The following is a 15,878-nucleotide window of genomic DNA, read 5'->3' on the forward strand; positions in this document are numbered from 1 at the left end:
AGAAAAAAGATTGATTGGATTTTACATTTTTAAGTCAATATAATTATTTTTCATACCCCTAATATAAAATGTCTAGATCCGCCACTGTTTACATGCAACCTCCGGATTTTGAGACTTTTAGAATGATAAGATTTAGAAACTCTTTTAATAAAATTATATTAATCGATGAGCATATTATCTCATAGCATTAAAAAAACCTACTATTTTGATGGAGTAGTATTTGTTTTTTCTGTGTAGGGAGTAAATTTTTTCCGTTTTACTTAGTTTTCATAATTAATTGTGAAGAAGAAAGCTAAGTCCAGAGAGGGCAAGCAACGTGACAATCATTGGTTTGATAAAAAGCATTCAAAGTGCAAAATATGAGTTTTTTTTTTTTTTTTTGGCTATTTCTCATTTAAATTGGAAACCATATATCCACATTATAAACAGTCTAAAATTTTATTAGGCCCTAGCCCAAACAGCGCAAGGCTATGTTCAATAAGTCGATAAAACTATAGGAAAAATGCATCCTTATATCCTTCGATACTACTTAAATAATTTGCATCTTAATTTTACTGAATTAAATTAATCTCTTAATTAGGGAAAGTTTTAAACAAATTTCACAAAGTAAACATAATCAGTCTTCAGTCTTCTCCTCTAGAACAAGTCTTGAATACAAAGTAAATTGATGTACATATGTGAGTGTGACAACGATCATATCAATAATGTATCTTAGTTAATCTTAAATTTTATAAAGATTTCAAAATTAAATAAAGGTATAAATTGATAAAAAATAATAGTACTCTCTCCGTTGGAGTCATTTTGCGGAGACATTTTGCTATTTTCATATATGTTTCACAGTAGTAGAGTCATTTCTCTATTTAGTAAAAGTAACATATTTCTTGTCCCTTACTTTACACTCTCTTATTTAATTCTCTCTTCATCTCTTAACTTTTTTCATTTATTGTTTTATTCTTCATTTACATAACCCATTTAACACAATTTTTTTTGAAACGCATGCCAAAAAAAGCCCCGTCTCCACTACGTGGATTATTTTTGTGAAAGAGTAATTCTATCATAACCCTCATCTATCAATTTTGATAAAGATGGGAGTATATAGAGTTTGAATTGTTTTCACGTACAAAATGTGACGCGTGACAAAAATCATACTAACATATAGAGTTTAATTGATTTCTTTTTTCATTTCAACAACTATAGCATATAATAAGAAGAAGACATTCAAGACATGATTAATCTCGTACCCCACACTCGATATAATAATAAAGTTATCTTTGAAAAGTAAAAGCTCATATATCTTGGTTGGCTAAGATCAAATGTATCAGTTTAGTATCTAATACATGGGCCATCAGCCCATACAGTATTAATCATTTATTTTCTAGGAAAACCCCCATTATGGTGTTTGCACTATATTTCATGGGTCCAGCGCATCCCACTAATTTCACTCAAATTTTATTTGTTTTACATAACAAATTTAGTAGAAATATAAGTTAACTACGTAGCCGTTGCCCATTGGTTTTATAGTGCTGCAAATTTAGCAATGGATAAAGACATGTTACAAGACCTTCTCAAACGAAAAAGAGAGGCGAATGATCAAGAAGGTATCCTATATTTGGGATCGACCATTTTCAAGACAAAGAGATTCCCTTTGTCACCTCTTGATACTCTGCAACAACCCAACCATACCATGAATTAATAGTAATAAGAGTATTAATCAAAGCCCTTTTAATTTAGGTGGTGTGTTTACCTCAGTTCTTGATCTAGGGAGGTGATCTCAAGCTCACCTACAGCATTTGCAGGAGCTTTTACAGGTATCTGCAAATCACTACGAGTTTTAATGTGTAATTGATAAAACATAACAGAGAAGAGAATGAGAAAATATTCCGAGTTACGTACTCCATCCATCCATTTAATATGTCCAAATTTTTGTTAGTTTGTACCCCCCCTCCCCCCAAATGTCTATATTCCAAATAGAATTTCTCTCTTCTCTTTTTATTTTTATTAAATTATTCAACCACATTTCTCTATGATTATACTCTAACAACTGCACCTAATAACATGAGCCATTTAATAAAGTGGAACAGTGCATGATAATGTGATTTGTAGCATAATTAAGACAATGACATATCTAAATATATCATACTCTCTTTCTAGATGACTTACCAAACCTCCAAGCTTGAAATAGTCGAATTTAACACCCACCTTCTTAGCATTCAAAATTGTCAAATCTGCAGTAACCTGCACATCATCATATATGTAGCTATGAATGCTTCAAGAAATAGTCAATACTATATAAAAGGCAAAATGCCGAGAACATCATGAATTTTTGTCTATTTCTAATCGGTCCTACAACTTTAAAAATCAGAGGTAAAAATCATGAACTGATTTCCTGAAATAATCTGATTTCCTACTTGTAATATATTATAGATTTGCAATATACAATAGCGAGTAATAAAATTTAAAAATGTGTTGAGAAAAATGATAAAATTCGCATAGATTTTTTCAGTAACCACATGCACACCTGTCACACAATTAGATCCGCTAAAAAATTGAGAAATTTTGTAAATTCAATATTTTTACCGCCGATTTTTAAAGTTGCAGCACGAATAAGAATCTAACCAAAATTCGTGATTTTTCTCACAGTTTTCACTAAGATTAACCTGATTGAAGAAAGGTGCAGATTCCATGTTTTGAGCTCGAAGTGTATCTGCATTGATTGCTTGATAGTTTCTTCTGCTTCTAAACACCTTAGGCCTCTTTATATCACAAAAAACAAACCATCAAAACATACTACTATGATTAAATGAAAAAAAAAACATGTGATACCAATGTCTGCAAAATAGGTTGTGAAGTGGTGTAAATAAGCTCCCACTTCCCATTCAGCAGATCAGACTTCACCGGCTGCGCTGTCGGATTCACTGCTTCAAGCTTCCTAGTTATCTAAAGATTAATTAAGAGACATATTTCTAATTACTTAATTAACTAATCACCAATTCATCAAGAAAATGGAAAGGAAAGGTGTGTACACGATCGATGAGTTTCTGATCTTCAGGGGTGGCGTCGGCGCCGCCGTCGAGAGGGCGAATGGCGTCGAGGAGCTCTTGCTTTACAGCTTCTGCGTAGCTGCTCCTCTTGTTTTTCGATGGACCCGAGAAGAATGAGGCGTTCGCGGTCCATTTACGATGAGATGGAGGTGTCGTGCTTTTGGCCGGGAAAGGGGCGGCTGTGGTGGGAGTGTGGCGGAGATTCGGGGTTGAGAAGGTGGCGGGCCCGAGCGGTGGCGAACGGCGGAGAGAGGGCGGATAAGGCCATGGGAGATGGGAAAGGATTGAAGAAGGTGTGTATGCTTTATGAAAGAGAATTACACACATACAATGATTTTAGGAGGTTATGACGTCTCTATTAGTTGTCGGGTTATTGCGTATAGGAAGGACATTTTGCTGTTGATTATTTGTCGCATTTTGTTTATGAATTTCGTAGAGGTTTACGAACTCTGTCACTTGGTATTTGTAACTTGCTGCTTCATAGCAAATTATATATTTTGTTAATAAAGTACTCCCTCCATCTAACTCAGGAAGATAACCTCTTTTTTGGGCGGCATGAGAATTTTTGCAACTTTATTTTATATATTGAAGAGAATAAAGTAAGAGAGAATAAATAAAATAAAGAGAAAGATGTTTCTATTTTTAGTAATGGATCATTTCAATGGGACAGAGGAAATATTATTAATTAACCTTTCGTATTAAGGTTTTAGAACTTAAACTCATGACTAATGGTTGGAGATGAACGTCTTACCAATTGAGTGCTATTTCGTCGTTTGTTAATTTGGGAATCATATAAAACCTTTCCTCTACGTATCTGACAATACTGACATCGACATTTTCTTAAAAAGGAGAAACTCAGAAAAGTTACATACTCCATTTTATACTACTCTATAAAATACTAATAGACCTGTAGTACATTTTTTTGACGTGAAGGGTGGTGGGGTTTTCTTATATTAGCACAACTCTATAAAATAATGGAGTTATAGTAGCACTTTTTTTTGACATGAAGGGTGTGGTGGGATTTTCTTATTCTATAAAAATAAGTTATATTTTCTTGCCCATTTTTTCAAATAATCTATATCTATATATGATATTTTTCTCTTTCTCTTTATTCTCTCTATCTCAAGAAAGTTGAGTCACTTTTATAAAAATATAAAAGATAAAAGAATATTGACATCTAATATCACGAAACTTTCAAAAAGTTGGATTTTTTCCACGAACTTTAAAATTGGCAAATAATATCACGAACTTTGCCCTGGGTTTGTTTTTTCCCACGAATGAAAAAATTCATGTGATTTTAATAGATTGAAGAACAATTTTGAAGGGTGTGCTTCAAGAAAAACTATCTTCAAAGATTGAAAAAGTTGAAGCTCTCAAAATTGTTATCAAGAAATTACGAAAAAAAAATCCGTATCATAATATTATTGGTGGGAATTTTTTCATTCGTGGGAAAAAACAAACCCGTGGTAAAGTTTGTGATATTATTTGTCAATTTTAAAGTTCGTGGGAAAAATCCAAGTTTTTGAAAGTTTCATGATATTAGATGCCAATATCCCAAAGATAAATATATACTCCTTTCGTCCACCAATAAGTATCACATTTTGCCATTTTCGTCTGTCCACCAATAAGTGTCTCACCTTTCATTAACTTTATTTCAGTCGCATTTCAATGTAAAATTGATATATAAAAGTAGGACTCACCTTCTACTAACATTTTCCACTCACTTTCTACTATATTTCTCAATATCTGTGCCCGATCAAAATTGACCTTGTATTAGTGAACAGAGGAAGCATAATTATATACACATAATACTCCTCAATTTTATTTTATTTATAATTAAGTATATTACCCCATTGCTAATTTATCACTTTTACATTTTATATTAGGAAATTCAACATTGATTTGATTCATAAAATCATCACTATAATTATTCTTTACATATTTGCACATTAAATTTTTGAATGCCTAATCTTTTGGTGAACTGTACTCAATTTCGATTCATTTTTAACTTATCATAATGATAGAAGATATTCACAATTATCGATAAAATAATTTGATCCAGATCAAGAATTAAAGAGGGAGTTGGATTTGAAGAGATAGACTTCTTATTCTAAAAGTTCTTTAATTAATTATGTTTTAAAAAAAACCTTTTGCAATAAGACTATGGTCTATGCGGTAAGAAGATCTTATTGCATTAAATGTTAGTATTAAGTATTTTCCTTGTTAGCATCTGTATGAAACTATATAGTATATTCTTGATATTTGTACATATTTAATCAACCTTATTCTACTTATCTCAAGTCTCAACATTTCATTACAAGAGAAATAATTAATCATGGCTTCGCAGAAACTGATTATTTTGGTCGCCATCATCTTGCTTGTTTCATCAGGTTTACATAGTAGATAACTCTTATCTTGAAATTACGCGACAAAAAATATCTAAACTTATTTTTGTTAGTATATTTTGTTTATTTATCTTTTCTACTAAACTGCCACTTGATATATGTCGTTTAAGAAGAAATGCAAGATTAACGAAGACTGCGTGCTTTACTGCAACGAAGGATATCAAGCGTTATGCAGCAAGAGAGGCTATTGTCGCTGCATATTTGATCAAAAGAAACTAAGTGATGGATCTCCACATCTTGTGAAGAGAGATATTGATAGACTTTATTGACATCAATATTTTATATTCCATTGGGTTGAATCGTAGTAATATCCATCAATAAAATGATGAATTCATTTCGCAATTATTTTTTCCTAATTGCGTTCAATAGAAATGTTTTCTTTTTGATTTGCTTACTCCATAACTTTGGCAAGAGATGCAATTTTCGGAGATTGATTTGTTATCCAAATATACAGAAATAAATCAACATGAATTTGATAAGGCATTTTAGTAAGGCACAGATGATAAGTTGATAACATCACATGTTAATTATAAGAAATAAATTCAATTATAAATGGCACTTTGCATTTCCTATCCATTAGTCTCATGCAGATAAACCCATCTATGTCTCTACCTAAACTTGAAAGTGTTCACGTCTATAGAATATATAAAAGGAGAGTTTTGGCAAAGTTTAAAAAAAATTAAATTAAAAATGCATAATTAAAGGGCAACTAAAATTGCGTGAACTATGAAAGTGGAGTGATGGGAGGTTTTAAAAAAGAAACTGTAAAATAAAATTAGTGGGGTAATTACAAATGAAGATATTTTTTAAAATATATTTGTATACTTTATAAATACACGTATGTGTGGGAGTTAAGAAATGATAGTGTATAATTAACGGGTGATTAAGTGGATTAATGAGATGAATTATGAGGGAGAGCTCTTGGTGAGCTATGCTCTGCCAATGCCATTGCTGATGACTGGATGTTGGCACTCGCAGCTTCACTCTTCCGCTTCTTGCTGGGATCCTCTCTTTCCACTGCCCAGGCAAAGTCTATCCTCCTCACCATGTTCACTCTCTTTTCATCATAGCCCACATCCCTGCCACACACACACACCATTCACCAATATCACATTAATCCATCTGAATTGACATTTTTTGCATAGTGTGAAAAGTGAACTGACGTTGGGTTTAGCCTATAAATATGTCACGCATACCCAGTGGCGGAGCCAGGAATTTTATCATGGGGGGTCCAAAATTAAACTTAAAAAAAAATACTCCCTCCGTCCCGGCTAAGATGACACATTCTTTAGCCGGCACGAGATTTTAGGAGTTATTGATTGAAGTGTTTAATTGGAGAGAGAAAAGGTGGGTGTAAGTATTAAAATAGAGAGAGAAAGAAAGATGAATAATTTAATAGAAGTGAGAAAAAGTTGTTGGGTGTATTAATTGGAGATAATGTTTCCAAAATAGAAAATGTGTCATCTTAATTGGGACAAACTAAAAAGGAAAACGTGTCATCTTAAGCGGGACGGAGGGAGTAATAAATTAAATTATAAGATTCAAAATGTAAAAGTTAAATGTAATCACGTCATAACATTTGTCTTCTATTCTTCATCTTCTGAAATCGGTGCATAATAGTTTTATTAGTAATTAACTTTAACAAACACATCTTTTTCGATGTAAGGAACTAAGCAATCATTCAATAGTTGGTCTCCCATGCTATTACGTAGAGAAGTCTTTATGATCTTCATTGCTGAAAATGCTCTTTCTACTGATGCAGTGGCAACAGGTAAGATCAATGACAACTTAACTAATAAATAAACCATTGAAAAATATTTGATATTTCTATACTAAGAATAGCAAAATATAAATTATATACAAAAAGGATAAAGTTCATATTATATATACTTCATAACTAAAACAATAATGAGTAACCAAAATATACAATCTGCTCAAATCTAAAAAGTTGCAATTACGAACAATAATTAATAAAAATAGTATAAAACTATTAACACATACACATCAAATAAAGAATTGGGGTTAAAGAATTCCAACGACAGAACCGCCATAGCCATTGAATTACATAAGCTTATCTTCTTTCTCCTCCTTTGAATTTTATGTGTACCGATTTAGAGCTTGAAATATGATTATTTAGGCCTCAATTTACATAATTATTGACGCCGAACAAAGAAACAACATATGTAGAAAAATCAATTGAATTATGTTTAGTTTGAAATATACCTAGTTATAGATAACCAGATTTCAGATTACAGACTTATAGAACAACAAAAGGAGATTTCAGATTACACATAAAACGGCAAAAGGAGAAAGCTATAAAAGGAAATGATTCATATAAATTTTGTTGAGAGGAAAAAATTCATACAAATTTTGCCGAAACATATATTTAATAATATATATATATATATTATAAATTATAATTAATGTAAAATTACTAAAATACCCTTAGCTTTTTTTAAGAATTGGTGGGGGACCATGGGCCCCCCGGCCCCACCCTCCCTCCGCCCCTGCGCATACCTACTTACCTTACACAATTTAAGTATACCTACTTACCTTATATTTTTTGTTTTCTTTCATTCATTTTTATATATCAATTTTGATACAACATCGTATTTATTTTTAATATTATAGTATGACTTATTGGTATTTTTCTTTTCAGTTATATTTTTCATTTCTTTCCGATCATTTTTATCCATTATCTTTTTTCTTTATTTTTAATACTTATAACTTTTTTTTAATAGTAATGATTAGATTCTTAGTCCATCTATGTTACTTCATAGTTGATCCATATTAAAAATTTTATGTTGAAATTATAATTAGCTAATTTTTTTTATACATATCTATAAGTAGGTTGAGTCATATGAAAGGGTTACGGTAAATTTAATATATAATTTAATTTGTCTTTCATTTTATTGAAAACTATACAAGTTGTTAGGCGATTTACTATTCTTCAATATTAATTTGTATAGATTTTTTATTTTCATATACTCCTAACTAAAATTCATGTTGTTCATCGTGAATATTTGATTCTCATAAAATTAATATTACTATTGATTCTAATTTTGTTTAATTAATTTAAATTGAAAATTAATATTTTAAAAATATTTTCCATATTAATCTGTGCTACTAGTTTATACAAAATAAAACAATTATTACAATTTTTGGTATAAATTGAGTAAAGACTAGTTTTAATTGGGTGCCAAAATATAGGAATAAACCAAATACTCGAAATGCATTCGATTTAAATTTTTGGGATTTTTTTTTCCCCATTTGATTCTGTCATTGTTTCTAAATGGGCTAGTTTTTGGCAAGTTCAAGCTCGCGAGCTAGTTCTTTTTCCAAGGCCCAATTTGTTAGTACATAGATTGAAGATTTGAAGTAGTATAGGAAATTCTCAATTCAATAAAGAACAATATATGTAGATCATGGCAATTATTATTTCTTTTAATTTTTTCTTTCAATCTTAGTTTCGCTGTTTTGATTTAATTTAACAATATTTAAATAATATGCGCATATATATCCAGGGGTTTTTAATGAGTACATATTAATTATTAATTAGTGGGATTTTATTATTCATGATCAGGGTATGTGTTTTTTACGATTATATTAGTAATAAATATTAATTATAAATATTATATTAAACAATTTTTTATTTTAATTATCAATCTATTGATCAGATATTGCATTTAATGATTGCTATTGTATATATATTTTTGTGAAGATTGTAATTGTTTGGAACTTTGGATATGTTGGTGAATAATTGATTTGTGGAGTAGTTTTTAGTGTAAGTTCTAGAAAACTAAATTTAGAAATTTTAATTTTTAGATATTTTTGTACAATTTTATGGTGAGACAGTTTCACAAGTTGATATGAATTAAAAAAATTCTATAGAATTATAATCGCCGGTTTCTAACTGATATATATATTTTTTTTATCTAAACTGATGAACAAATAAAAGGAATAACAAGAAGAGGAAAAAACCAAAGATGATACGACAAGATTCTTAGATATTTAAATGTGTTTCTGTAGCGAGCCCATCAATGTTGGAACAGCACATGATCATAAATAAACTTATATGTCAATTTAATTATTGAATAATATATATAATTAATTAAGAGATCTATTTAATAGTATCTTCTAAATTAAATAAAAGTTCAATTACACTAGCTACATATTACATGAAATACATGCCATGTTGCATTTATAAAATTTGTTATTCAGTTCTCATTTTACAGGAGTGAAGTTTAGGGTTCAATTTTCTTGGGTGTTATCTCTAGTTAATTAGAAATTTAGATGCCCCATCGACTAATTCTTGGCCAATAATTTTTGTTGATTTATCATTAATATTAGTAATTTTTCTCGATTTGAATGGTAATATTCTCGTTTTGCAGTAAGTAAGATTTAATGGTGGTGACACAAGGATCAATAAATTTGGAGCAAATACCGGTAACAAAGAGCCATATGTTATTGGGAGGCATCCAATGCAACCATCCCCACTAAAATGGGGACCAATTGTATTTGCATTTTGTAAATATAGAAAACTCCACCCAACTAATAACATCAACATTTCGAGCACAATTACATTAATTATTTTGCGTACACTCCTCCACATTTTCTTTATGGAATTAATAAACAAAAAATTTTAATGGTCATCACTGTAGATTAAAATCTTAAATCTTTGACATATAGATTCTCAATTATTCTATCGTTAGGTTAACACACCTGCAACTCTCATTTATGTGCATATCTAAGAGTTTTAGTTATCTTCATTTTGCAAATTATATTGATTCACACGTGAGTCCTCTTGCGTTAAAGATAAAAACTTATTTCAATTATTTTGTTTGTGTCAAATTCTATATCCTTTAATTTTAAGGGATTGAATTTATTTGTAGTAGTTTCCAATCAGGATTAGAAGTTGAGTTTGGATTTAATTTTATTCCCTTAAGGAATTGCGTTTCTCTTTTCATTTTCGATTAGTATTAGGACTTTTTGTTGTCTATATAAAAGTCACACGGTTAACGTTAATGAAATATTTTTTTGGAAATTTTAATAAATAAGATAAATTTAAGTTTCTCTATTGATTGGTGTCGTTTCACTAATATGTTCAATCATTCTTGAGAGCGATTTGACATCATATACTGTTAAAAGTCTAGTATTGCAAACTTGAAATATTCATATGCCTATATATATTTGAATATATATTCCAAAACTGTAATTTTATTATATATCATCCTCCTATACTTTTTGGGAAGAACAATACTTTCATTTTCAATAGTGAGGGAGTAGAAGTGTTTATTGCAAATGAGTAGAGATTGCAACAAGCACTCCTAACTTCCACTAAAACACACTTTTAGGAGAGAAAGAGACAGATATTGCAAATTATATGATATAATTAAGCACTCTTGCATCATGAAATATTTATATATTTCCATTTTTGTCATTTCTTCCCACTACTCTCTATACACATCCCTTGTTTGCCTCTCTCTCTCTCTCTAGGCGGCTCTGTTTGAAATTTACCGACAGTTTTGGATTAATTAGACGGCTGTTTTCTTCCCCTTGTAAGATTACAGGTAATCTCTCTACTCAAATCACTTGAATGATAAAATTCACTAATTTGAGATCACTTCAATTAAATCTTAAATAACCTAAATTTAGCTAGAAAATTCTATCCGTATATAAACTAATTGATTATCAATTCCATTAATTATTAGGTAGGCAGCTTTATTATGATTTAAATACTAATCTTACATCTGCACAAATCGACAATACCTCAATCCATTTTTTATTCAAAGTAATGTGAATTGATCCCTTCCTTTTCCCATTAATCCCTACTTTCATTCTTATCATCTGATTTAGCTCTTGTTCTTGCAAACTTTAAGTAAAATTTGCATAAAAAAGGCTGAATTTTTTTCTTCTCTTTACTAGATCAAAATGACTATGCACACAATATGCTTCAAAGAAAATGAAGGGATTTTCCAAGATCCACAGGAGATTCCTCTCTGGAGCGTGGTGGGATCGCCGCTGCCGCCGCCGAATGTGCTGTCTCTGGCCGGAAAGAATCTTCAGTTAGGTGTGGCTAAGGAATCTGGTGAAGATCGGCGAGTTCTTGCAAAGGAAGATTCCACTCACTTCACTGTTTTTACTGGTAATTATTTCTCAAACCCTTTTTTAGACCTTTACTTGAATTGGTAAAAACTAAAAAAGCAACCGTCAATAATTACTAGGTGAATAATGAAAAAGCCTTCTTTGAAAACTCATAATTTATTTGTATGCATATCATTCATTTTCTTATTTACAATTAGAAATAGTGAAAATTGATATTATTTCTGGGTACCTACTTTTTGTTGTAGTAGAAGCGAAGGTTGTTTGGCCACAAGTTTTATTTGTAGATAAGCTTTTCTTTAAACAGTGATTTTTTATTATTTATTTCTTGAGTTACAACTTGCACATTCATTATTACACACATTTAGATGAGTCAAAACTTTGATTTATAAGATTAATATGCAGTATTTTTACCTATTAAGTTGTATTTCATTATTTGTATGGTAGTGTAGAAAAGATCGATTGTAAACATTGGCAAAGTAGATGTTACATAAAATAGCGATGGAAAATCGAATTTAATCATCTATTTTTGTGATCTTATATGATTAGAATTTAGAATCAAGCTAGTGTGCCTTCTTAATCTTGTAGGATTTTTTGGCACACATTATAGTGTTATTTTCATAATCGGATTTGGGTTCAAGGGAGAAAATCTTAATTGATAACATGATAATTAAGAGCTATTTACTAGGAAGAACATTATAATGAAGAATTATAAAAGACCAAAATGTACTAGTATTGGTCCGTCCTAAATTTGATCTACTCCTCGTATCATCAATTAATTTTAAGATAAAATCATAGGTACTAGAAGTCGGTGGTTGGTCTACCATTCTCATATGCTTCAATGAATGAGACCTTTTTTTTTATAAATTATAAGAGTCCTTAAACTTTTGATAACCTATAGAAAAGTCTCTCAATTTCCGATAATTACAATAAAGTCATTTAACATTTAGAAAATTGTAATCCTTTAGTTTCTGGAAGAATTTCATGATAGGACTTCTGTGTTTTGAAAGAGTAACAAAAAGCCTCTTATGTGCGAGCAAAAACCATCCAACTTAGCTCCTAACTAGACGCGAGCAAAACCTATCTGACTTGGATCTTTCATATGTGTCTAAACTATAATGATGAATTGAGAAGGAGTCTCTTGACGATGATAAAGCGCAACTTAGTTGGTAAGACACTTTCCCTTCAACCAATAAATCGAAAGTTTGTGTCATGACATGTGTAAATAATAACCATCAGTTTCCCTCTTTTAAAATACCCCCTCCGTCCCACAATATGAGTTACTCTTGTTGTGGGCACGAGTTTTAAAAAATGTAAAGAATAGTGGGATGGAAACGTTAGTGGAATATGTGACCCACTTTTTTATATTGGTTTTATAATAAAATGTGAATGAACTCAGTAAAGTGAATTAGTGGAATGTATGACCTACTTATCATTTATAGTAAAAATGAAGTATGACTCTTATTATGAGACGGACCAAAATGACAAAGTGTGACTTTTATTGTGAGACGAAGGTAGTACATTTTTATGAAAAGCACCTTGACAAGAGACAAAAATGTGAATGAAAAATGAAGTAGTACCTTGGTACAAGCCTGAACCACACAAGTGATAGAATTGAAGTAGCTCCTCGGTACGAGCCTAATCTATCAATGATAAATCAAAAAAACTCTTAGACGCATGTCTAACTTATTCATGAAACAGCTCATTGATTGATAAGAGTCAAAACTATCAAATTGAAGTACTACCAGATAAGATCATGCTTCCTCTGTTCTATTAGCGTTTGACACGTTTTTTTTCACACTCGTTTTAAAAAAAATGATAAATAGTTAAAGTGGATAGAGAATAATGTAGTTAAGAGAGAGAATACGTTTTACTCTCTCTCCACTTTAACTATTTATTAAAATATTTTTTTTTGAGATGAGTGCGAAAAAGAAATATGCCAACACTAATGGAACGGAAAGAGTAAATTGTTTATCAAACAAATCCTAATTGAAGATCATAAATTGTTTATTAAACTAATTATCACATTGTTCCTTCACTCCAAGTCCAAGATGCGTCGATGGAACGTGAGGGACAATTCAAGCTCGGATTTGGGCAACCACTGGTAAACTCCATTTTTAAATCTTAATACATTTCCATTAATTTTTACATCATTAACTTTTACATGTATATATATGTAATATTGTATATTGTGGAGGCAATACAGATATGTGCTAAGTATCCTTATAACGCAGAGCAAAGCTATGGTATATATCCAGCTCAAATCGAGGTTCGTCCCTATATAATCTATAGCTGAAATCAAGGCTTGTTTCACATATGATAATTTAATTATAATTTGATGGGTAGTAATAGCTTGAAAGACTCGAAACTTATTCTCCTCTGTGCCATCATAACTGAGTCGTATTTCGTTTTTAGTAGCGCTCATGGTATTGTAGAGCCCACATGAGAGTAGATCTTTACCTGTTTTTGTAATTTTTTTCCCAAACTTTAAACTTGACTTATAATATCACAAATTTAAATAGTTGTTAGAATTTTTCCACTATATTAACCGTTTTACTTTATTCTATCTCCACTTATGCATCGATCTTTTTCAGGGAAGTCGTATGATGCTGCCATCGAACGTGGCTATTGAAGGAGGACCCATTTTTGTGAATGCTAAGCAATACAATGCAATCATGAGACGTCGACGGTGTCGTGCAAAGGCAGAATCAAAGAATCAAGAGCTGAAAACTCGCAAGGTAATAATAGGTCCTTAACTTAGGATTCAACAACATTTACATTTTATATGCTTCAGTGACTCAATCTTGTCCTGGCAGTTGCCGAAGCAAGTTTAAATGCAAAATCGGTGAAGTTAGAGAGAGATATTGAAAAAGAGTGATCAGAGCATTGCTAGTAAACGTGACCCATCTCATTATAAAAAAAACTTACAAGAAATAGGAAGATGACTAATTTTTGTGGACAATATAAAATAGACAAAATAAGACTATTACTTGTGGATGGAGAGAATATTATTTAAACATGTGCTTTGGAAAATGATGCATAGAAAGTTATAATTCTATAGTGATTTTCTACACGTACGATCACACTGATTGTTAGGGGGCGTTTGGTGGCTATGTTAGAACAAGTTAAGAGCTATTATCCATGTGCTTGGTACGCATGTTATTCTTAGTGAATAAGTTCATTTTTGGATTTTCTTTGGCGGTTCTTTCCCATTCCAAACTGGCCTAGGACAATATAGTAAGTTATTCAGTCATATTCAATCATAACGTTGTTGAATCCATTCCACAGCCTTACATGCACCTGTCCCGCCATCTCCATGCCGTGCGCCGCCACAGGGGAGTCGGCGGCCGCTTCCTCAGCGCAAAAGGCTCCAACACTGAGGAAAAAAACAAGCAAGCAAAGCATGAGCAGCCGCAGTCAACTGAGTCACAGATGTCTGAAGTCCTAGAATCCGATGGCGGCCATCGTTCCACGAAAACAAACAGTGGCTCCGAGGTTACTAGCTATCTCCATCACTTCGAGTTCGATCTTCTCCAGCCTTCGTTTCCGCCGTTTATGGCTAGTAACTATCTCAAAGTGTGAGGGTGTAGTGAGCGAATCTACTCGGTCGATGGCGTTGGGTTCCCTAGCGATGGGGCTAACGCTGTTGAGTGATATGATTTGTTCACTTGGGCAACTCATTCTTGGCTAATCATCATCTCCTTTGTTCAAAACATAAGTGTGTTGAGGTTTGTAATAACATTTGGAGGGACTTGCATTTCCAGAGCTTCTGATGTTGCTTCTCCCTTTCTGAAGTACTACTTTGTTTGTTATGTTTATCATGTGGTGAGTATTGTGTGTTTCAACTCTCCTGTCGCATGTAAACAACTTTCCATTGTAAAATGGTGTACTTTTGTTTTGTACTCTACTACTTTAATATATTGGTGTGACTGTGTTGTATATATTCTATTTGCTACCAAACATGCACTAATTGTGTGGGGAACATGTATATATGTTAGTATAATTGAAATCGTAAATACTCCCTCCGTCCGTGAAATGTTGTCCAATTTTACCATTTTAGTCCGTCCGTGAAAAGTTGTCCACTTGCTTTCTTACCATTTTTGGTAAATGGACCCCCTTTCTACTAACTCTTTACACTCACATTCTACTAATTTTTCAACTCACTTTTCTTCACATTTCTTAAAACTCGTGCCGAATCAAATTTAGACAATATTTTATGGACGGAGAGAGTACTATTTTGCACATTTTATATACAGTAAATATTTTATCTAATACTCCCCCGTTCCGTAGTAACAGAGACGTTTCTTTTTGGTACGAAGATTAAGAAAAA

General features: G+C 31.6%; 2 protein-coding genes across 5 annotated transcripts; one reads left to right on the forward strand and one right to left on the reverse strand.

Moving 5' to 3' along the window:
* Positions 1–1,427: 1,427 nt before the first annotated feature.
* LOC125216481 (probable plastid-lipid-associated protein 4, chloroplastic) lies at positions 1,428–3,428 on the reverse strand. Its single transcript, XM_048118195.1, has 6 exons — positions 3,024–3,428; positions 2,824–2,937; positions 2,658–2,753; positions 2,161–2,235; positions 1,745–1,812; positions 1,428–1,663 (listed from the first exon to the last, which is right to left on the reverse strand). Exons 1-6 carry the CDS (start codon positions 3,366–3,368, stop codon positions 1,591–1,593), a joined length of 771 nt encoding a protein of 256 aa, XP_047974152.1. The 5' UTR covers positions 3,369–3,428; the 3' UTR covers positions 1,428–1,590.
* A 7,432-nt stretch (positions 3,429–10,860) lies between these two features.
* On the forward strand, positions 10,861–15,489 carry LOC125211650 (nuclear transcription factor Y subunit A-2-like). Of its 4 annotated transcripts, none has more exons than XM_048111536.1 (6): positions 10,861–11,016; positions 11,372–11,591; positions 13,594–13,652; positions 13,746–13,817; positions 14,143–14,286; positions 14,837–15,489. In XM_048111536.1, the coding sequence occupies exons 2-6, from the start codon at positions 11,378–11,380 to the stop codon at positions 15,128–15,130; spliced, it is 783 nt and encodes a 260-aa protein (XP_047967493.1). In that variant the 5' UTR covers positions 10,861–11,016; positions 11,372–11,377; the 3' UTR covers positions 15,131–15,489. The 4 variants fall into 4 exon arrangements, with proteins under 4 accessions (XP_047967493.1, XP_047967495.1, XP_047967496.1 ...); XM_048111538.1 differs by having other exon boundaries at positions 13,755–13,817; XM_048111537.1 differs by lacking the exon at positions 10,861–11,016 and adding an exon at positions 11,181–11,237.
* The last annotated feature ends 389 nt before the right edge of the window (positions 15,490–15,878 follow it).

The sequence above is a fragment of the Salvia hispanica genome, chromosome 3 (assembly GCF_023119035.1).
Source record: "Salvia hispanica cultivar TCC Black 2014 chromosome 3, UniMelb_Shisp_WGS_1.0, whole genome shotgun sequence".
Lineage (NCBI taxonomy): Eukaryota > Viridiplantae > Streptophyta > Magnoliopsida > Lamiales > Lamiaceae > Salvia > Salvia hispanica.

Bases quoted from the DNA above. Each gene is read 5' to 3' on its own strand.
- LOC125216481 (XM_048118195.1), bottom strand. From the start codon at position 3,368: ATGTGTGTAATTCTCTTTCATAAAGCATACACACCTTCTTCAATCCTT. The intron at 1,813-2,160 runs GTAAGTCATCTA...AGTGATTTGCAG, and splicing joins ATTTCAAGCTTGGAGGTTTG to ATACCTGTAAAAGCTCCTGC. The intron at 1,664-1,744 runs GTAAACACACCA...GGGTTGTTGCAG, and splicing joins TCCCTAGATCAAGAACTGAG to AGTATCAAGAGGTGACAAAG.
- LOC125211650 (XM_048111536.1), top strand. From the start codon at position 11,378: ATGACTATGCACACAATATGCTTCAAAGAAAATGAAGGGATTTTCCAA. The intron at 13,818-14,142 runs GTTCGTCCCTAT...GATCTTTTTCAG, and splicing joins TATATCCAGCTCAAATCGAG to GGAAGTCGTATGATGCTGCC. The intron at 14,287-14,836 runs GTAATAATAGGT...TCCATTCCACAG, and splicing joins AAGAGCTGAAAACTCGCAAG to CCTTACATGCACCTGTCCCG.